The 23,716-nt window shown below is 37.0% G+C and overlaps 2 protein-coding genes across 2 annotated transcripts; one reads left to right on the top strand and one right to left on the bottom strand.

Moving 5' to 3' along the window:
* The first annotated feature begins 242 nt into the window (after window positions 1-242).
* Window positions 243-8,134, top strand: LOC107793191 (uncharacterized). The gene is made up of 6 exons (XM_016615483.2): window positions 243-1,955; window positions 2,761-2,901; window positions 3,099-4,857; window positions 5,566-5,846; window positions 6,110-6,945; window positions 7,036-8,134. The coding sequence occupies exons 1-6, from the start codon at window positions 615-617 to the stop codon at window positions 7,985-7,987; spliced, it is 5,310 nt and encodes a 1,769-aa protein (XP_016470969.2). The 5' UTR covers window positions 243-614; the 3' UTR covers window positions 7,988-8,134.
* A 9,933-nt stretch (window positions 8,135-18,067) lies between these two features.
* LOC107793190 (E3 SUMO-protein ligase MMS21-like) lies at window positions 18,068-23,263 on the bottom strand. The gene is made up of 7 exons (XM_075235921.1): window positions 23,095-23,263; window positions 22,934-23,005; window positions 21,374-21,484; window positions 21,187-21,297; window positions 19,226-19,365; window positions 18,564-18,649; window positions 18,068-18,490 (listed from the first exon to the last, which is right to left on the bottom strand). Exons 1-7 carry the CDS (start codon window positions 23,188-23,190, stop codon window positions 18,348-18,350), a joined length of 759 nt encoding a protein of 252 aa, XP_075092022.1. The 5' UTR covers window positions 23,191-23,263; the 3' UTR covers window positions 18,068-18,347.
* Window positions 23,264-23,716: the final 453 nt, after the last annotated feature.

Genomic DNA, 23,716 nt, shown 5'->3' with positions numbered 1-23,716 from the left:
AATAAAATTTGCAATTCACTCTGTTCTACTAAACCCACACGCTTCTAATCAAGAGCGTGTTATCCACCTCCGCAAATCAACTCAAATAAGAGCCACGCTTACGTGCTAACAGACCATGCTTACTAGACGTGACTCCCACGTTCATTAGACGCGCGTGGGTATTAGTGATATATCACAACGCTTTCAAGTGAGAACCCTTCTTCTATATACCTCCGCCTCAGTCTTCTTTTTCTTCCTCTTATAACAGCAAAACAACGAGAAATTTCAGCAACAATAGCAAAAAAGCATAGACAGAGAGACATACGGGGAAAAAAAAAAGAGGAGAACTGAACCAAACGAAACCCTAACTCATGAAGCTAAAAGGTGAGAAGCAAAGTCGGTGATGTTCAACTTTCCGTTCGCTGTATTCTTTTTGATCAATCAATTGAAGGTCAGTCGCATTATTTTACCTAATTTACGGTTTTTCTGAGGTCCAATTGAACAAAAACAAGGACATTCGATCCTCATTGGTGCTTATTGAGTGTGATAATTACATAGGGATTTGATTTAATTCTGAAACGCGTATTTTTTATATATTGGGGTAAGGACTGTAAAGTTAACGTATATATATTGTCATGCGATTGTCGCGGACGACGTCGGTTGCAAGGAGAAGCAAGGATAAGAAATTGGTAAATTCTAGGGCTAAGAAGAAACACAAAAGACTAGACGCTATTTGTGAAAAAGCATATAATAACAACCATAATGATGTTGTTGAGAATGCCGAAACGATCGACTGGAATGTCGATGGTGCTGAGCTGGAGCTCCGTAGGAGCACTAGGGTTCGAAAAACTCCTGTTTTGCTCGATGCATCGCCTCCTCCCCCGAAGAAACGAAGGAAGATTGATAGGGGGAGTGGGATGAGCAGTGGTAGCAGGGTGGAGAAAGGAGCTGCGGTGAAGCTGGAGTCGCCTTGTTCGACTTCCAAGGATTTGGAAGAAGGCTCTAGGGCTTGGCAATCGAGATTGAGATCTAGGACTAAGGGTGCGGGTAACAGAAAAAAGAATAATGTAAAGTCGCCGCCAGTGGGTAAAAGGAAGCTTTTTCAGGATGTTGACGGGTTGCAGGAAGAAATGGAGTTAGAGGTTGGAGAGTTAGATAAACAAGAAGCTCGTGAATGTGAAAAATCAACTATAGTTAAGTCGAAGAGACCTGGAAGAGTAAAAGCTTCGAATATAATGGTTACTGAGCAGCAAGAAGATGATACAGGTGGTGGTATGGAGGATGGCAAAATGATAAACCTAGAGGAGCTGCTACAAGTGAGGGATGAAATAGATGACGACATTTCAAAGGCTGGATTTAAGGAGGGAGTTGAGGACGGCAATGTGCCATTGCCATTAGTTAGTGAAGATGCGGATCAGTTAGAAACTTGTGTAGTGCCAGAAGAATGCCACACAACTGACCGGGTGGGTACTCTGGAACAGGATTTACAAGGTAAAAATGAAGTGAGTGTTGGAGTAAATGACCAAAAGGATGTTGGGGGAGGTGGTTTACTTGCTGATGCTGAAAAAGATGGCAGCACAAATAAGCAAGCTAAAGATGGAGTTAGCAGAGTTGATGATACGCAGGAAAATGCTGAAGGTGTTTCTGGTGATAAACCTCTGGAAGTGGAGAAGGTGGTCAAAACAGATTGTGCTTCTGATCTTACTTTGAGAAAGCGTCGAATTAGAGAGGGAAGACACTGTGGTTTGTGTGGAGGAGGTACCGATGGTAAACCTCCAAAAAGGCTCGTTTATGGGGCTGCCAGTGATGATGAAGCACACAGTGGGTCCTCCGCTTCTGATGAACCTAACTATGACATGTGGGATGGATTTGGTGACGAACCTGGCTGGCTTGGGCGTCTCCTGGGGCCCATAAATGATCGTTATGGTATAGCTGGGATTTGGGTTCATCAACAATGTGCTGTATGGAGTCCAGAGGTATGATACATTTCCCTACTCAACTTTATTTCCCTTAATCTATGTCTTCAATTTAATACTTGATGAAATTTCAACTGCCTCTTCCAACTGTCATACTAGAAACTTGGTCTTTTACATAGTGAGATTTGGGGCGAAAACAAAGAGCAAGCATTTTCAATTTTGTTTCAGAAAAAGGGAACAAGGAGCATGCTATTATTGGTTTAGCTATAGTGAATTTGGAAAAGATGAGTTGAAACAAGTGCAATAGATGCAACATGTCTTTGAAACAAGTTTGAAAGGAAGAAGAAGATTGTTTGAACTATAATAGTGGTCAGCGTGTTTCTCTCAATACAGACGGGGAGTAACTCTCAGTTCCATGGTATACTTGAGACGGTTTTACTCTAGTTTCCATTAACCTAGTGTGGTTTGATTCTTTTCTCCATTTATTTTCTTTTGATAAATATTTTCTCCATTTGCGTCCAAATAGATAAGAATGAATATTGAAGATTCACATAGCCAAATTCAGCTAGCTTTGGACTAAGACGTAGTTGATTGATTGATTGATTGACTTTTCTCCATTTCTATTACTCATGTGGTGTGTTTATAAAGTTATTAGGCCTCGCTTTTATCATCTGCAGGATGCATTATGATGGAAATACTTGTAGAAAGTAAGCAACAGACTGAACTGTTTAATTTCAGTTTCTATTGTTTTGTATTGGTATATGGCCTTCATACTATCTGGATTCTTTCCTGATTGGGTCCTCAATTTCCAAGTCATGTTTTTCATGGGCAATGCATCAAATACTACTTTTACTTTTGATCTCAGGTTTATTTTGCTGGCTTGGGATGCTTGAAAAATGTTAGGGCAGCGCTCTGTAGGGGAAGGGTTTTAAAATGCAGCCGCTGCGGAAGGCCTGGGGCAACAATTGGTTGCCGTGTTGATAGATGTCCAAAAACTTATCACCTGGTTAGTTTAAATTTCCTGAATCATGTCATACTTCAATAGCTCAAGATAGACCTCTATTTGCATCTCCTGATGCTTATTTATTTATTTAATTATTTACTTTTGGTCATTGCTTCTTTGGTGTATCTATATATCTTGATTACCTCACTTCTTGTCAGTGTAATATTAGTTTTCGACTAAGCATGCATTAAATTTTGCAGCCTTGTGCACGGGCCAATGGCTGCATCTTTGACCATCGCAAATTTCTCATAGCCTGCACAGATCACCTCCATCTCTTCCAACCATATGGAAGTCATTATTTGCAGCGTATAAAGAAATTGAAAGCTAGAAAAATGAAGTTTGAGCTGAGAAAGTTGTCAAATGATGCCTTGCGCAAGGATGTTGAAGCAGAGGAAAAGTGGTTGGAGAACTGTGGAGAGGATGAAGAGTTTTTGAAACGTGAAAGCAAGAGACTTCATCGAGATCTATTGAGAATTGCGCCTGTATATATTGGGGGTTCAAACTCTGATGCTGGTATACAGTTTCAGGGTTGGGACTCTGTTGCCGGGCTCCAAGATGTCATCCAATGTATGAAAGAGGTTGTTATCTTACCGCTTTTGTATCCTGAGCTCTTTAGTTCTCTGGGGCTTACACCTCCTAGAGGAGTTCTTTTGCATGGATATCCTGGGACAGGGAAAACTTTGGTAGTACGGGCACTAATTGGTTCATGTGCTCGTGGTGATAAGCGAATAGCATATTTTGCCCGTAAAGGAGCAGATTGTTTGGGGAAGTATGTTGGTGACGCTGAGCGTCAGCTAAGACTTCTATTTCAGGTAGCCGAGAAATCTCAACCATCTGTCATTTTCTTCGATGAAATAGATGGTTTGGCACCTTGCCGTGGTAGGCAGCAAGACCAGACGCATAATTCAGTTGTCTCCACTTTGCTTGCTCTAATGGATGGTTTAAAATCTCGAGGTTCAGTTGTTGTAATAGGAGCCACAAATCGTCCTGATTCTGTTGATCCAGCATTAAGGCGTCCGGGTAGGTTCGACCGCGAGATTTACTTTCCACTTCCATCTGTTAAGGACAGAGAAGCTATTCTCTCCTTGCATACAAAGAAATGGCCTAAACCTGTCTCTGGACCAGTACTCAAGTGGATAGCTAGCAAGACAGTGGGCTTTGCTGGTGCTGATTTGCAGGCTCTGTGTACTCAGGCAGCCATAATTGCTTTAAAAAGGAGCTTTCCCTTGCATGAGCGACTCTCTGCAGTGGTGAAAGTTCACAATGCTACATCTCCCCCTCTTCCCAATTTTAAGGTGGAGGAGAGGGATTGGGTAGAGGCTCTTACATGTGCACCACCTCCATGTTCACGTAGAGAAGCTGGAATGGCTGCTAATGATGTGGTTTCAGCGCCTCTACACACCTTTCTTGTTCCATGTTTGCTAAAACCACTTAGTAGATTGCTTGTATCCCTTTATCTAGACGAACGCCTCTGGTTGCCGCCCCTATTCTCTAAAGCTTCTGAGTTGGTAAAAGACGTTATTCTTTCTCAATTGGTTAAGAAGAAATTACCATGCAATAATTGGCAGTCCTGTGTTAATGATTTGCTTCAAGAACCAGATGTTATCAGTCAGATTGAAGATCACTTTATACGTGCCAACATTCTGGTTGGAGATGCTAGTGTTGGTGGTTTTGATGCTAGTGATGATGACATTGTTCACAGTCTCGCTGATTCTGGACCATCAAAGTTGCAGTGTGCAGGGGCTCGGCCTAAATTGTTGAAGAATATCTTTCATATGCCTGGAAAGAAATCGGGATTTAGAATACTAATTTCTGGAAATCCAAGATCTGGCCAGAGGCATCTTGCTTCCTCTCTTCTTCATTGTTTTGTTGGTAATGTTGATGTCCAGAAGGTGGATTTGGCCACTATTTCTCAAGAAGGACATGGAGATGTCATTCAGGGGTTGACGCGGATACTCAGTATGTTCCTTCTCTGTTTTTAATTATCTCACTCCTAATGGCTGGAAGTTCTTACTGGAAGTACAAACATCTACTGGACTTGCCTTTATGAGTTCGAGATACCTTATTTCCGTGATGTGATACCAGTTCTCAAAGCATTTTTATACCCAAAAGTTCAGTTCCATTCCAAAGAGAGATACCTTATTAATGGGCTTCCATCTTGTGAAAGTTTTCCTTTAATTATCTTCTGAACTTGTTATCACCACTAGGTTTGCGACATTGGTGCTAACTTCCTCGTTACATGACTCTAAAAAAATCATTCTGAAAACAGCTATTATCCTGGTTAAATGTGCTTGCAATCAGAAAACACGTGAAAGTTATTTAAAATTCGAGTCGTGCGTATAACTGTTCATAGCCCTGAGGGATGTTGGTAATTTGGCTCCTTTTTTGGCTGTTTTCTGTGTTTTGGTTGTGTCAACATTGTCACATGGTTGTGTTTTGTAGCAATGAGTGCATGCATGTGTGTGTGTGTGTGTGTGTGTGTGTGTGTGTTAATCCATCAATCAATCGATTTTTCTTGTTTGGTTTTTTTGAGGGTGCCAAATGATCAGTTGTGCATGAATGGCCCCTGAAAACATTGCTGGTATGCTTGAGGGATTACTCTTTAAGTTTATGCTTTTGATTTTTCTCATCTTGCTGAAGGAAGTAGTAAATTTGTATCTCGTGCAGTGAGATGTGCTAGTGTGGGGAAGTGCATGATATTTATGCCAAGAATTGATTTATGGGCCATGGAGACATCTGATCAAGTCTGTCAGGAGGATAGTTGTTCTTCAGTAAAGCCTGAATCATTAGGCAAGGAAGCTCATTTGCATAATAATAGTGACGATGAAAGGAACTTTAACCATAGTGCTGAACAGGCTGGGGATGCTCTGAAAAGAGCCTCATATCTGTGGAGCTCCTTTGTTGAGCAAGTGGAAACTATATGCGTGTCCACATCTGTGATGCTTCTGGTATGTACCTTGTCTCCTTAAATTTGCCTTGAGATTTTATATATCTTTTCAAATATTATGTGAAAGGAGCACACCTTGATATTTTGTCATGTTGTATTAGCAAGTTTGCATGCGAAAACAAAAACTGCTTCTGGCATACAATGTGATTCTCTTTAATGCTTTTAAGACTATCCTATATTGCACAAATGCTTTACAACTTTTAATCATTAAAGAACTTACTCTTTTGCACCCACCGCCTTCTGTTTCCTGTTTCCCTTAAACAGGCTACATGCGATGTACAGTTGGAAGCACTCCCTGTTAGAGTGAGGCAGTTCTTTAGAAGTCAGATGTTGAACTGCAGTATCCCAATTCCCTTGGAGGATTCAGTTTCTAGATTTACCGAGCAGCTTGATAGAAATTTTAATCAAGAATGTCTGATTGATTCCTCAGCAGCGAAGTTGTCAAAAGATTTAGCTCAGCACTTCATTCAGCTGATTCATCGTACAAACCATGTCCACTTGCACGCCTGCAATAATGAAGCTAGTGACAAATCTGAGGGCATTGTTGCCATAGAATGTCAGAGGTCAGATCTTAGACCAACAATTGAGCATGTGCATAAACAATGTCCAGTTCCTACTACTGCAATAGTTAACAGTAGAAATGTAAAAGCGAAATCAAGCTTGATGTTAGCAATTACCACATTTGGCTATCAAATTCTGCTATATCCTCATTTTGCTGAACTTTGTTGGTTTACATCCAAGTTAAGAGAAGGTCCTTGTGCTGACATAAATGGACCTTGGAAGGGTTGGCCATTCAATTCTTGTGTTATTCGACCTATTAACTCAATGAGAAAGGTTATCCTTTCTTCCTACAATACTAAAGGCAAAGAGAAATATTGTATGGTGCGAGGCCTGATAGCTATTGGATTGTTGGCATACAGAGGCAAATACTCATCCGTTAGAGAAGTTTTTTCAGAGGTTCGAAAAGTTCTCGAGCTTCTGGTTGAACAGATCAATGATAAAGTTCAGAATGGGAGGGATAGGTATCACTTTGGTCGTCTTTTATCGCAAGTGGCTTATCTTGATGACATGGTTAGTAGCTGGGTTTATATATTGCAGAGGTAAGTTTGGCTCTACTTGTAGTTCGTGTACAATTTTTTTTGGTTTCTTATTTCCAGCCTTACATCTAATGCAAATGGCTTTACTTTCAGTTTAGAGGGAGACTCTCAACTCGCAGTGGCAAACCCAAAGATTGGTTGTGCTGGACTTCCGGAAAGCGCTAATGCTCCTGAGGATACACCTCAAAGGGAGGGAGGTCGTGAGCTAGAAGAATCCCTTGACAAAGCGGAGATACTAGAAACATATCGGCCAGAACTAACTGCTGAAAATTGTAGTCGTCTTAATCCAGAAGCACATTCTAATGGGCTCATGGAGTTAAATATTGATGATGTTCAAGAGGATGGTAATAATTATTCCAAGGACAGGTGTGGCATTGAGCTTTCCAATTATAGTATGAGTTCCAACACAAATGGAAGATTGTCCACTCCAAACAATCTTCGAATTGGAGATAGCAACCAAAAGTCAGTTGGCAATAGCATAGGTCTTGAATGTTCATCAAATAGATCTTCCAATCTTTCAACTGACCCTAGTGTAGTGTGTTTATTTCGGTGCTGTTCTCAGTGCCTGCTGAACCTTCAGTGCACCTTGAGAAAAATGCTTTCCCACGAGTGGGGACTAAAAAAGGTTGAGTGTATGGTAGAGGATGCTTATGACTTTCTGGCCTCATTAGCTGCACATCTTCATTCGGCTTTGAGGATTTGGTTGCTGGCTAGCAATTCAACTTCGCTTGATGAGAAGCGAGTACAAGAAAGGTACAGTGAATACTTTTCATGCAAGGAAACTAACATGTGTGGATGTCGAAACTTAGGGGACAATTTAATCAAGCTGAGAGATTGTGATTGTCATTTGAAAGGCAATGGCATAACTGAGAAATGCAAATCTTCTCAGAATTTGCCTCAGGAGGTTGATACTGAGTTTATCCTTAGAGATGGTGTACTGACCAACTTAGACAAGAAGGATGTTTCTACTCATTGTAAATTTGAGACGTTATGCCTTTGTTCTCTTGTAGAGTGGATAGTAATGAGAAAGGAACCTTTTGGTTGACTGGCATATTCCGAATTTTTTTGTATGACTGCGGAGTAAGAGTGGAACTATGAGATGTAAAAATCAAAATTTTGGTTTTCTATTTCATTTTGATTTGATTTTCTTATCATATTCAGTGATCAATAGATCGACTTCTTGTTGAGTCAATTTTCCGTATCCTTTAACTGCTGCTGCTTTTGAGGTCCTATACAATGTATGATGTTATCCAAACAACGCAATTTCATTGTTCACTAATATTTAAATTCCAAAGGTTATGAACTGATTGTTGTCGAGCTTTGAAAGATTTAATTTTAGAAGAACGTATCTTATTTCAGATTCTGTCTTTATAAGACCATGTTGGAACATAGAAAGCTGTAATTCTTCGATCTCAATTTATATCGCATATTTATTTTGAAACGTCTTAAACTATTGACACTTTTCATTAATAATAATAATGTTATATAATACAGTTCTTAGAAATCCTACTAAAATTTTCACTCTTACCAACTTAATATTTCAATCGTTTAGTTTAGTATTTCTTCAACACTTCACTTGCTGTTGGCTGTAAAACATCCAAAAACGAGAGTAGGATTGCTCTGGCTGGAACCAGTAATTGATAAAGCGGCAACCACGTGACTTACAGTGTTACACCCCACATACGCCTCTACCCCCAGCCTTTAAACACAGGAGACCTGTCAACTCATGTCCCAAAAGCAGTTATAGAAACGGGTCCTTCTCAAGAACCATTTGGGTCCCTAAAGCACATAACACAATCGAACCTTGGGTCAAATTGTTGCAGCCAATTTCGCCCACCGGTTCATCCAAACGCTCTTTTGATGGTTCAACCAAGAGGGGTCCAGTTAGAAGCACAGGTTTTCCATATAGACAGGATAAATAATTCCATGACGTTTCTAGTTCTGTACATGTCCTCATTGCGATAGCATTAAAATTCTTCAATACCGTCGTGACAGGGTTACTTATTTTCTCACCAGAGGGAAAGCTTCTTACCTTTTGTTTCCAGACTCCGTTTTAAGTTATTTTTATATAACCACAATATAGTGGTCATTCTACAAGAGAAGGTTAATAACATTAGTGAGATTTTCAAATTAATGAAAGAAGAAATTTGGACCGCCAGTTCTTGAACAGAAAATGGTCCATTGTGTTATAAAATAAAGACCGTAAAATAAAGACAAGTATAGAGAAACTGATATATTATTCAATTTCAAACTAATGTACATAATGAACTTAAATCTCCTCTATTTATATAAGAAAGGAAGTTGCTGTAAAAACAGTTACGTAAGTTGCTACTACAAGCTGTTGTGTAAGCTGCTTGTAAGCTCCTACTTCAAACTGCTATATAAGCTTCTTGTAAGCCATTATTGTATCAGATATAGATAATTTTTTACCGGAGGTAAAATTTATCCATAACGGAGTACCGAAATGATAAGCTTCTTCAGGAGGCTTATTTCAAATAGAGTGCTAAATACATAAACATATTTATGGCGGAGTCCCATATGGATAAGTTTCTTCAGAAAGCTTATTTACAATAGAGTATAACCCCCCCGGATGTTCATTAAAAGATAATGTGCCTCATTAAAACCTTAAACCTCATTGGAAAAAAAAATCTAGTGAAAGAAAAAGAGTACATATATTTAGTAATACACATTGCTAGCTGCCTCATTAAAAACTTTATAAAGAAAACCCTGTGGGAAAGACCTTAGTAAGGGAAAAAAGAGTACATCGCGTATTTTACTCCCCCTAATGATAACCATGTTTCAAATGTTTGAGTCTCCACATTCCAATCTTGTATACCATCTTCTCAAAAGTTGAAGTCGTCAAAGATTTAATGAATAAATCTGCCGGATTGTCACTTGAACGGATTTGTTGCACATCAATGTCACCATTTTTCTGAAGATCATGTGTGTAGAATAATTTTGGTGAAATATGCTTCGTTCTATCTCCTTTTATAAATCCTCCCTTCAATTGGGCTATGCATGCATCATTGTCTTCATATAAAATTATGTGTCTTTTATCATATTCCAAATCATATTTTTCTCGAATAAAATGAATTATTGATCGCAACCATACGCATTCCCTATTTGCTTTATGAATAGCTATTATCTCAACATGATTTGAAGAAGTAGCAACAATAGCTTTGTAGAGCACCATGATATGATAGTACATCCACATGTAAACACGTAACCGGTATGAGATCGAGCTTTATGGGAATCATATAAATAACATGCATCTGCATAACCAACAAGATCTTCACTACATTTGTTAGCATAAAATAAACTCATATCAAGAGTTCCCTTTAAATATCGCAATATATGCTTAATCCTGTACCAATATCTCTATGTAAGAAAGAGATATATCTTGCTAGTAAATTAACAAAAAATGCTATGTCAGGCCTTGTAGCATTAGCAAGATACATAAGTGCACCAATTGCACTAAGATAGGGTATTTCAGGACCAAGGAGTTCCTCATCCTCTTCAGGAGGTCGGAACATATCCTTATTCACTTCAAGTGATCGAACAACCATTGGTGTACTCAATGGGTGCACTTTGTCCATGTAAAAGCATTTTAAGATCCTTTATGTATAGGCAGATTGATGAATAAAGATCTCGTCTGCTAAATATTCAATTTGCAGACCAAGACAAAGTTTTGTCTTTCAACATCTTTCATCTCAAATTCTTTTTTAATATATTCAATTGCCTTTTGGAGCTCTTGTAGAGTTCCAACAAGATACAACATAAACAAAAAGCATAACAAGTTCTAAAGTCATTTTCTTTATAAAAATACATAGACAAATAACATCATTTATGTAACCATCTTTCAGCAAATATTCACTGAAGTGATTATACCATATGCGCCCAAATTGCTTTAAACTGTACAAAGATCTTTGTAATCTGATTGAATATATTTTCCGAGATTTTGAATATGTTTAAGACATTTTAAATCATTTAGGGATTTTTATGTAAATTTTATTATCAAGTGAACCATACAAATAATATGTAACCACATCCATTAGATGTATTTCAAGCCTTTCATGTAGGGCTAAACTGATGAGATATCGAAATGTTATGGCATCCATAACGGATGAATATGATTCTTCATAATCGACTCCAAGTCGTTGTGAGAATCCTTGTGCGACAAGGCGAGCCTTGTATCTTTCAACTTCATTTTTATCATTTTTTTTTCGCACAAAAACTCATTTATTACCAACTGATTTTATACCATCAGGTGTTTGGACTACTGGTCCAAAAACCTCCATTTTATCAAGTGAGCTCAATTCTGATTGAATTGCCTCTTGCCATTTTGGCCAATTACATCTTTGTCGATATTCTTCGACAGATCGGGATTCAAGATCCTCACTATCTTGCATAATGTTAAGTGCAACATTATATGCAAAAATATTATTCACCATTATTTCAGATCGATTTAAATTAACCCCATCACTAGTAGAACTCATTAAAAGTTCCTTGCTCACTCGAGTATCGGGTTCATTGATTTCTTCAAGATTATCAGAACTAATCAGATCTTGAGTCTCTTCATAGTATCATTTTGATAATTTGTCGATTTTCTTTTTCTATGATTTCGATCCTTAGAACCCAAAGACCTACCACGCTTCAGGTGTGCTTTAGGTTCACTAGATCTCATGCTAGTAGATGGTCCTGCTGGGACATCAGTTCGGATAGGCACATTCTCTGTAGGTATATGTGATAATGATGAAACTTTCAAATCAGTAAATGCGTCTGGCATTTAATTTTCTATATTTTGTAAAATGGACGATCTTTTGAACCTCGTGATTACATATAGGAGTATGTGGATCAAAATGAGATAATGATGAAACTTTCCACACAATTTCTCTTTTAATTTCCTTTTTCTCTCCCCTAATTGTGAAAAATTTGTTTCATCAAACCGACGATCTGCAAATCGAGCAGTAAATAAACCTCTCATCAATGGTTCAAGATAGTGAATAATATAGGGTGATTCAAACCCAACATATATTCCTACTTTTATCTAGGGCCATCTTAATGTGTTGTGGTGGTGTTATTGGCACATATACAGCACATTCGAAAATTCGCAGATGGGCAATATTTGGTCCATGACCAAAAACTAATTATGACAGAGAATATTTATTATAATGTATCGGTCTAAGACGAATAAGTAATGTTGCATGCAAGATAGCATGGCCCCAAATAGTAGTGGGCAATTTTATTTTCATAAGTAGTGGTATTGCTATCAATTGCAAGCATTTAATAAATGACACTGCAAGGCCATTTTGAGTATGAACATAAGCTACAGGATATTCAACTTTTATCCCAACTGATAGACAATAATCATCAACCGTATGAGATGAGAATTCTCCAGCATTATCAAGGCGAATAGCCCTTATAGGATAATTTGGGAATTATGCCCTTAATCGAATTATTTGGGCTAATAGTGTTGCAAACGTCAGGTTGCGAGATGATAGTCGGCACACATGAGACCATCTTGAAGATGCATCTATTAGGACCATAAAATATCTAAGCAACTCACTTGGTGGGTGAATAGGTCCACATATATCCCACTGTATGCGCTCTAAAAAGGCAGGAGATTCAATATCAACCTTCATTGGTGATGGTCTAGTGATCATTTTGCCTTGATAACAAGAATCACAAGAAAATTCATCATTTGTAAGAATCTTCAGGTTCTTTAATAGACGCCTACTCGAATTTTCAGTAATTCGTCTCATCATTATTGATCCAGGATGGCCCAAACGGCCATGCCAAAGCACAAAAGTATTTGAATCGGTAAACTTCTGGTTTACTATAGAGTGTGCTTCACCTGTACTAATTTTTGAATAGTATAAGCCAGAAGATAAAGTTGGTAACTTTTCTACAATGCACTTTCGGTCAAAAATATTCTTTATAATACAAAGATATTCCACATTCATTTAATCTATTTTCTCAACATAATACCCATTTCGGCGGATATCTATAAAACTCAACAAGTTTCTTTGGGACTTGGAGGAGAACAATGCATTGTCTATATTAAGTTTTGTTCCCTTAGACAGAAATATAGTGGCTCTTCTGGAGCTTTCAATCAAACTTATATTACCAGAAATTGTAGAAACATTTGCTTTTTTCCTATGCAAATAAGAAAAATATTTCTGATATTTGAATATGGCATGCGTTGTTCCACTATCAATTACACAAATATCTTCATGATTGGTCTTTGATCCAAATATAATTTGAGGATTATCCATATTCTTCAAAATGGCATAAACAAAATAAATATTATAGTAAACATCATTATCAAAGCATAACTTTTATTTATTTACAACAATTACATAACCGTATTATCTAATACAAACAACAAAAATTAAAATATTTAATTTTCTACATATTCATCACCGATCACATGACTTGTTTCTCCTTCTGTGAGTGTAAAGTAATCAGCTACATCCAAATGCATGAAGTTAACATTATCTTCAGAAATAAAATGCTTCAGCATTTTTCTATGTCTCCTTTAGGGAGGCTTGATAAAGCTCAAACAGGTGCTTTTGGCATACGACAGGTACATGACTAGTGCTCTTTTCCTCCACATCTATAGCTGCATTTATTGCTTGCACCGCTTCATAATTTTGTTATCTCATTTTCCACTGCTGGTGGTGAGTAGGGTTCTTTGGTGCATTATTATTACCATGATTAGAGTTTCTTCTCCGACGACGACCATGACCATGACTGGGGCCACGACCTCTTCCACGCTTAGCTTGGTAGAAGTTCGTCTCATTTACTTCAGGGAATGGCCAAGAACCAGTAGGTCAGCTTTCATGGTTTTTCATTAATAGCCCATTATGTTGCTCGGCTATAAGAAGATGTGAGATAAGTTCAGAATACTTTTTGAATCCCATCTCTCGATATTGCTGCTGGAAGAGCATATCCGAGGCATGAAAAGTAGTGAAAATTTTCTCCAATATATCATGATCAGTAATATTATCACCACATAATTTTAATTGAGAAATAATTCTGAACATAGCAGAATTATATTCATTGATAGATTTAAAATCTTGTAGTCTTAAATGAGTCTAATCATAACGTGCTTGTGAAAGAACGACCATTGATCACGCCCAACTATGCCTTATAAAAAGGACTAAGCAGTCGCTGCAAATATAACCCGGTTCAAGTCCGGAGTCGAATCCCACAGGGAACTAACCTATTTACTACAACTTTAAATAATGCTAATAATAAGCTCAGACAACTTCCGGATGCAATATTTTTATGAATAATCAGTGAAATTTATTTAGCTAAGGAAAAATAACAATAAAATTAGCAATAATCAAGATTAAAGTTGAATTCAAGGGTAAAAGGATCTAGGGCTATTGACTTCCCCAATTGCAGGATTAATTCTTAACTCTTTAGCTATAATCTCGCCGTAATACTCTATGAGGATTATGAGTTCCAGGCTACCGTAATTATCTCTCTATCAATTACGATAATTTACTAGAAGCATTCTCTCGAAATACTCTAGTTAACAATTTATGCAACTCAGAATTATCCCACCAAAGTTTCGTTATTTCTAACCCCACTTTTAAATTCAAGTAATTAATCTATTAACTTACCCAAAAGTGGTGTTGCTCAACAACAATCTAACCAAGTGTTCTTTCTCAAGCAACACAAGGTAACTAGATACGATTAATCAAGGGCCCTTTCAATTAACCACAATACAATACGTAGTTGAACAATCATAGAACAAACACAGCTCAATTATAACAAAATAGAGTCAAGACTTCATCCAACAATTGGTTCCATCAACCCTAGATAATAGATTTAGCTACTCATACTAATGGAAAACAAATCACTAAAATAATTCATAATCAACAAATAGAAGTATGAAAAAGAAGATGAAAACTTTTAGAAAATTATCCGTCTTCTCTCTCTTGTTCTTGCCTCTAAAATCTTCTAAAACCAGCTATCTCTCACTTCTGGGCGAGTTTAGGCTTCATATAGGTTTAGGTTAATCGCCTAGAAAATTACATAATTAACCCTGCATGTTTGGCTTTCGTCCGCCCGTCCGCGATCGCGGATTTGATCGCGGATCCGACCGCGGATTTCCACTGCCTCACTGCCTTGAGTTCGCTGGCCAATTCGCGGCCGCGCACCTGGAGGGTCGTCTCGCTTGCTTTTCTCGCTCCTTTTCGACCGACTAACCTTCGATTGGCCTTTCACACTCCATGTTGACTGCAAAACACTCGTTAGCTCCTTCCTAGCTCGGAGTAGTTCCTGCAAAGCATCAAATTCTTAATTAGAGCATTTTGTTATCTTTTAGCATTCAAATATCAATAAAGTGCGGCTGAATTAGAGTGTAAATAGTGTCTAAATTGCATAAATATAGCCTACTATCAACCATCTTCAGGTAATGATATTTATCTTTCAAATTATTCCACAGTATGACTGGATCTAGGGGTGTACAAAGAAAACCGATAAACCACACCAAACCGATAATCCGAGTCAAACTGAGCAAAAAATCCAAGTATGATTCGGTTTGATTTGATTTAGGGTTGAAAACAAATCCGACCATAATTGGTTTGGTTTGGTTTTAACCAAAAAAAGTCAAACCAAAACCAAACCAACCCGACGTTACATGTGTAGAAGTTTAAATATATTTAATACATAAAAATATTATTTTATTTATCAAAAAAATATTTATTGTAGTGTAGTTTATAAATATTTCTTAAACTTTTTTTAGTTTTATCTTTTAGCGTATTATTTCATGTTTGGACTTATAATTTTTATTGTTCCAATAATTTTTATTGCCCATAAATTTTAGTAACTCAAATAAAGCCAAATCAAAATCAAATCAAATCAATATTAATGCAACAAAAGAAATTAAATTCAATACTAGGAATGACAATAGTGTTGGGCATCTATTTTTTAGTTTTTCCATGGTTTAGATAAAATACATAACTTATTTTTATTTTTTCTTTATTGTTTAATCATGTAATTAATAGTACTTATTAGTCGTACTTATTTTAGCATGACTAAGTACTTTTACATTATGTTCATTTTTATTATGGCTTATTAATTAGCAATATTTATTTTATGTGATTTTATTATCTTTATTGTTGAATATTTTAGTACATTGTCATGACTCATCTCATATTTTATGTTATTTTCTTGGAAACCACCTTATATAGTTGTGTCTTACTAAGACTAAAAAAATATTTGGAGCACAAATTCTATGTTTTATGCTATGAGGACTTTATCGGGAAAAAACCCACAAACCCAAAAAATCAGAGAAAAATCGAGATTAAAAAACCCGACTTTTGTTGGTTTGGTTTGGTTTTTAGATTTAAACCCAACATAATTGGTTTGGTTTGGTAATTGTAAAACCCGAACCAAACCGACCTATGTACACCCCTAATGGGATCTTTAACAGTAAGATATCCATTTTCAAGCCCTCATCAAGGTGATGGCGTAGGAAATCATTGCTTTGGCACGGTCTTGGTATGATATCTAGTTTTTATCCTTGATGGTATCTGCCAGACCCATCGCATCAAGATAAATTTCTGCATCAAGCACCCAAGACATGTGGCTTTTGCCCGATATATCAAGGGCTACAAATTCAAGTTTAGAAAGGTTTGACATTATTTAGAATAGGCAAAATACATAGATTATCCATCGTCCTTGCATCCAAATCCTTGTTACACACCTCTCCATCACGGGCAACCTTTTACACACCCAACCTTTCTCGAGTGTGTCTAAGACGCATCACTTTTTTTTCACCAGACTTTCAAAGCATGTGTATTGTCACGCGCCAATAAAGTCGTGACACGTGTCACTGACAAATAATAAAAAGATAGTACATAAAATTACAATAATATCCATATCTTTATCTTGTCCACCATAACTCCATCACCATGCTTTCAGTTTCGGTTCGTGCTCTTTCGATTTCCACAACTGAAGAAGCGAGGTAGTAACTAGTAATAATAAAGAGGAATGTGCATTTCTTAGCGGAGAAGATTAAGAATTTTACAATTTAATTATTTATAAATTTATCCATTAACAAATTTAAAGAATATGCTTATCCGCAAAAGCTTGAGGTGAGCTTTAATGGCTGGGGATATTTTCGAAAATTTTAACTTAGCCATGACAAAAGCTCAAGCTAAACTTTCTAGAAAAGAAAAGAATTTTCTGTACATATGCTTGAGCCAAGCTTTAATGGTTGGTGGAGCTACAAAGGGTTTTACTTGTTGAATTCTAATTATAATTTCTTAACAAAAAAATCTACAAAACTAAAGACTAATGATCAACAAGAAGAGATATGAAAAATCTTGGTAGATCTATTTGAGAAGAGTAGATCGGGTGGAGAGACGTGGGTAGGTTTGGTGATTTTTAAACAAGGAAGAAGATGACCCTATTTAAAAAAAAATTTAAAAACTAAAAAATTGACATCTGATACAAAAATTCTCATGTTCACGCGCTTTATTTGATGGTACAGATACGCATTGATCACGTGGGCAAAGTGGTGTGTCTTAGACACACTCTATAAAGGTTGGCTGTATAAAAGGTTGTCCGTGATGGAGAGGTGTGTAATAGGGATTTTGGTGCTAGGTCAATGGGTAAACTATGTATTTTGCCTTTAGAAAAAGAAATTTTATACCTTTGATATTTTGAAAGTATTTGCTCGAGATGACAGAGTCTCGTGTTGATAACGTGTTATTAAATAAAGACTGTAAAGTAAAGATAAGTATAGAAAAAAAACTGACATATTATTTAACTTCAAATTTATGTACATAATGAACTAAAATCTCTTCTATTTATAGTAGAAAGAAAGTTGTTGCGTAAACTACTACTACAAGTTGTTGTGTAAGCTGTTTGTAAGTTACTACTGTAAGATATAGTGTAAACTGCTTGTAAGTTCTTACTGCAAGCTATTATTATACCAGTTATAGATAATCTTCTATCGGAGATAATATTTATCCATAACGAAGTACCGTAATGATAAGCTTCATCAGGAGACTTATTTCCAATAGAGTACTAAATAGATAAATATATTTACGGCGAAGTCCCATATGGATAAGCTTCTTCAGAAAGCTTATTTACAACGGAGTAATAAATGAACATCCATAATATAATATATTTTTAACACATTGACAATTTATACAAGTATGCACAAGTTGTTTCCTTTCCAAGAATTTCAAAACTTTCATTATCCCCTCTTGGAAACGAGGAAAAAAATAGCTTTGCCCCCAAACTTCCTAAAGATTGACCATTGCTTTTCTTTTTTTGCAAAAAAAGAAAAAAAAAACGCAAAAACATAAGTTGTTCATGAGTAGACCCTGAATATCTGGACATATAAGAGGGTCAACAGTCCGTCAGGCCCTCAAAAATCCTCAATCCTCTTCATCAAGTGTAGTAAAATCCTCTATCGCATCAGGTCCAGCGTTTTGCTTACTCATGGAGCGGACTTCATCAATTTCTATAAGTAAGAAAGGGTCGCATAACACCCTCTGAGCCTGGAGAACTTTAGGACAACCTGAAAGAAAGTTGAAGTTTCATTTAGTAACTGAATGAACAGAACCTGTGTTGGCTAGAAAAAACACAAATACCTGCAACGGGGCATTGGCCACGTGAGGTTTTGGACTTAATAAACTGCAGAATAGCCTTCTTCTCATATATATGCTTGCAGTCCATGCTGCAAGTAGAGCAAAATATGTAAACCAAATATCAAAATGAACATGTAGCAATTGAAATTTGTAAGACAAATATCAATCAGCCCATTACTGCTATAACACGCCTGCATCTGGAATACTTGGTAAAAAAGTAAAAAACTCAGTATGCAAATAAAAATGAGATTGTGTATGGAATCCCTAATGTGGGAAGAAGAGAAAATATAAGCATTCCAGCACCCTAATAATTAAAAAAAAAAGAAGGCATATTTCCAGTGCGCATTACAACTTAATAACAGAAAGAGACTACAATAAAGCCGATCCTTGGCTCACAGTTATTGTGAGTTAGTTATTATATAGTGGTAAAAAGCGATGTTTGAGACAAACACTGAACTAGCAAGAGGTTCTACATCATCAAAATTGAGAACATGTAAGGCAATGAAGCCTTAGCATAGTGGCAAAGGAGGGAAAGTAGATTATATAAAATATGAATGTAAATGCAAAGTACTTTCTTCAGTAACTATCTACTAATGCTAGTGTCTAAAGTACTCTCTGCATTGTAAACCTAGATATATGAAGTAAAAGAAGGATATTCACTATACCTACGAACTGGATCTACAAGTTCAGTAACAGGCTTTCCACTTAGCGGGCAAGTCACATTCAGAAGGTTGCACTGCGTACTGGTCATTACTATGTCCTCCTGCTCTTCACCTGGCATTGGCTGTCCTGCATGATGAACATGCTGCAGAAGAAAGAAAGAGCTCAATTACCCTAAAGTTGTTACTCAACAGTGGCCCCTGATAAAAAGGAGGGGTTAAAAAATTTAGAATACAAATTAATCAAACTATAACTGGAGACTCCAAATGGATATAGTCGTCTGGTGCACATGGTTAAATGGAAAAGGGAGAGGCTGATGTTCAGAGGAAAAAGCCTCCCATTTTGCTGGGACCATACTCCCTCTTCTTTTTCCTTTTCTCTTTCATATTCTTAGCCACTCTTTTTTCTTTTCCCCCTTTTCTTTGGCTTTAGCACGGGAGGGTTATTTGTTCATGTGTGTGTCCTCTTGTTCCCAGAAAACTATCACAGTAGCATTTATATAATACCTCTGCTGCTCTGTATAAGCTAGGAAACCGACAACAAGCAAAGGGAACTGCTATGACCTGTCCACCATGTACTACAAGGACCCTTTGAACATGCTAACATATTGGCACTCACAGGAAATGGAACTTTTTTTAGGGGGGTGCATTGGTGTAGCTTTCAGTACACTGCTTATTTAGCCAGTGAAGTGATAACTCTTGTTTTTGGCAACATCACACAGTGAGAATCCTCCAGAGCCCAGAGTGATGCTTTCCTTGTCAGTTGGAGAAAGGACTTTAATCCAATCCTGATAACTATTCCCATGTACTTATACTGGAGATCAATATACCATTAGAACTTAGTCTGGAATGGGACACCAGTACAAAGCTTAGCTATTTTCCAAGATTCATGTAAATTTTGAACCAAAGAGATCTGGTACTAAGAGCTTAGAGCTACTAGACATGACTTGCATAACCCACTCGATATTTTCTTCTCCCGTGCAGGAGTTGACCCTTGACGTGCTGAAGAAGATTAAATTTGAAGAATGAATAAAATCATGAAGTTAACTTGTTCAGTGTGATCATTCACGTGCAGAATTCTTAATGCAACTAAGAAAAATCAACTAAAATTTTTGTGGACCTTGAAAACAAAAAGAAGCATTTTTGGAATCAAAGTCATTACATCAGATTCAATCAGAGAATACTTGAATCTCTTATTAATCCTTAGACATCCATTTTAGATTTTGCTATGGTAATAAAAATTAAAGTTCACAACACAAAATTCTGTTCTCTCAATAAGTTTGATCGGGCACTAAAGTGATGAGACAAATTCAATGATCTGGTAAATTCCCAAGAAGCCTTGTATTTCAAAACAATTTCTAAAGAAAAGGAAACGCTACTGCAAAGTAACTTGAGAAGGAAACAATCTTAAAGACTTTCCTAAGATAGAGGAGAAGCATAAGGTCAATAAGGGCTGCAATAACAATGTCCCTTTAAATTGTTATGTAGAACACAAGCTTCTTACTAAGCTGAAGATGACTTACAATACAAATAAGTTTTAGTTGTTTAAACTTTAAAGGGACCTCCCCCCAACTCATTTGGGACTGAGGTGTAGCAGTTGCTGTTTGTTTAAGAGGATTGCTGCTGCTCCACCTTCACATGGTAAATTTTTAAGTATCAAATATCCGGAATTTGGTCATATAAACAAATAGAAAGTTTCTTTTCAGAAGAGACTTGCTAGATGTACTGTGGTATATTTAGTTAGAGCCTGATGCTCAACGTTTCATGGGACTTAGAGGTTCTTTTGTCCACTATGTGGTTCAAAGTTGTAGGCCTCAGAGAACAGGAGACCTCTATGTGCTCTTAATTTATTTTGTCTATCCTGAGACATAGACACCAGGTCCTCTTCTCTGTGCTCTTGTTCCATATTGGTGGGTTTCTTGTAAACAAGAAAGCAGAAAGTTGTACAACTAAGGAGAAAAACATACCCAGATGGCTTCCCGGAATTGTCTCAACAAAGGCTGGCTCTGAGTGCTAGACAATGATCTAGCCTTTGATTTTGCAATTTCTTCATCAAACTTCTTCTTAAAATTTGTTGGCTGCAGACAAATGAAATCTTAATGGTCCAAGCTGAGAAACAAAAGATCAACATATATATTTTGGACGAAAAGTCACCTCTGGCCCAGGCTCTAATTCATCACCTATAGACTGAATTGCCTCGGAAAGATGCATGCACTCATCAGACGCACCCAACAACTGAATAACGCCAGCTTCGAGATCCTTTACCTGCAACAGTATAAGACAACCTCATCTACAATCCATCAAGAAAGAAATTGTAAGGTTTCCTAATGAACAATATTTAAAATCACTTTTTTTGTTTGTTAACATCAACATTGACATTATACTACAGCATCTGCTAGTTGTCTGTATTAAGAACATATAATTCACCAAAACATTCTGAGAAAACTAGTATTGTGGCTCTGTCATCAATCATCACATTCTGATAGGTGGAATGGAGTACTACAATGAGTTTTTCCTCAGGTAGTTAGGATATCCATAACCTTCAAATTAACTTAGTTCAACCAGTATTTTCTTCAATTTCTAACGAAACTTTCAGTTAGTATTGCAGATTACACCGGTACCAAAAGAAACACAATGGACTGTGTATATTAATGATTATCATCAAAAACTAAACACAAGTGTGACGTATATAAATGGTTGGTAATACTAACTGCTTGTTTAAACTTATAATGTGAAGTTGTGAACAAATAACTAAACAGAAGGAAGGGGAATCCACAAGAATATCAAGACACAAGATGCACGAGCCCACAATTAGTTAACATTTCATGCAACAAATATTTGAAGTAATCCTTTCACCCAGTTCAACTTTCCATCTTTGGCTTTCAATAACAACATAAATATTTTTAAGAACAAATTTATCTCAGCCTATTTGGTCTTTTCCAGCAAAACTTAAATGGTTTGCTAGAATTTTACCCCCTCCCCAAAAGATTGTGAGATTTGCAGTATGAGTGCTGACACATGTGAGTTCCAACATGGATTTCTTAAGCTTCTTTTAAATAAACTTTTACAATAAACGACACAGAGAGCACTTCCATACTTAAAAATGTTTGAAATTGTGTAGTCAAAGAAAAGTTGTTTTAACACTCCAAATGGTAATATTACACATTTCTATACACAGAAATGCTAGTCTAAGTATTAATTTTTTATGATGGTAGTGTTCGGACCAGCTTGCATGCATCTCGACTACTCCACTGGTAGCAACTACCTCCCACCAACACGAGCTTAGAGTAACTCTGGCTCAGGCGGATGGGAAGAAATCACCAAGTGATTTTTGCTTCTGCTGGGATTTGAACCAAATACCTCATGGTTCTTCTTCCACTATATTGAACACTAGGCCACACGCTTAGGTGCGCTTGCCTAGTAGTATTATTTTCAAGAGCTTTTTGTGAACCTAAGTTTGTTCATTTGACCAACACATCAAGTCACTGGGACGGACTGACTAAGATAAAGTACAAATTACCAGACCTACTACAAGATTACTGATTATTAGCATTCAGACTAACCAAGGTAAAAGGTAAGATATTAAGGTAAAATTCAAATTCAATAACACTATGTCTTCCTCGCGCATAGCACTTATTACAACGCGAATGATGGCGAACATTTGAGAATTAAAAGTAAATGTTGAACATATAACTAGGGTTTATCATGAAGTACCATCTCGGTTCTCTCATCTCTCTCCAAATCCACCGCGATATCCTTCATCATAGTCACAGCCTTCCTAATTTCCTGTAATACAAAACGAAATCAGTCCTATTAACAACTAAAAGAAAAAAAATTAGAGATAATTTCAAAAGTTGCGCGCGCAAGTATGATACACGGATGAGGGATTGATTGTCGGAGTATATCGCCGATGTATGAGATCTAATTCTTCCGGCAGCTACGCCACTGCCAGCGCCGGACGTCGACGCCATTCTGAGTCTTTTACGAAGTCGTTTCGACTGAAAACACTGGCTTTTATTTGTGCCTTTTTCTGAAATTTGGAGGGAAAGAGAGCTTTTTTTTAAGGTAGAAGCGCGAGGGCAAAAGCTTTTTATGAAAATTACATTTTAAGGCACAAATTTTGTATCTGCTACAAAGAGGCCCAGAAAGTTCCATTTATGATGTCCCCCCCCCCCCAACTTCCAATCATGTTAAACGAGATTAATGTAACGGGTTAGTATTATTTTCTTTTGTGATGGCAATATTCACGCCACAAATCGGCATAAGTTGACACCTTACGACAGAGGATTAGTTCACTTTTCACCTTTGGTAAAGAGATAATCTTTGGTGTTATTGTCATGAGAACAATCTACAAAATAATCTATTGATTTTTTTCGATACTAACATTATTTTGACACATATATTTAAATCCCATAATCATTTGAAGCCTCTCCCCAATTGGAGTAGCTTCGGCAATCAAAGGAAAAGAGGGGGGGGGGGGGGGGGAGGAATAGATAT

The sequence above is a fragment of the Nicotiana tabacum genome, chromosome 2 (assembly GCF_000715075.1).
Source record: "Nicotiana tabacum cultivar K326 chromosome 2, ASM71507v2, whole genome shotgun sequence".
NCBI classification, from domain to species: Eukaryota; Viridiplantae; Streptophyta; class Magnoliopsida; order Solanales; family Solanaceae; genus Nicotiana; species Nicotiana tabacum.
Note: the sequence above shows the minus strand (reverse complement) of the source record. Positions and strands in the feature narration are given on the sequence as shown.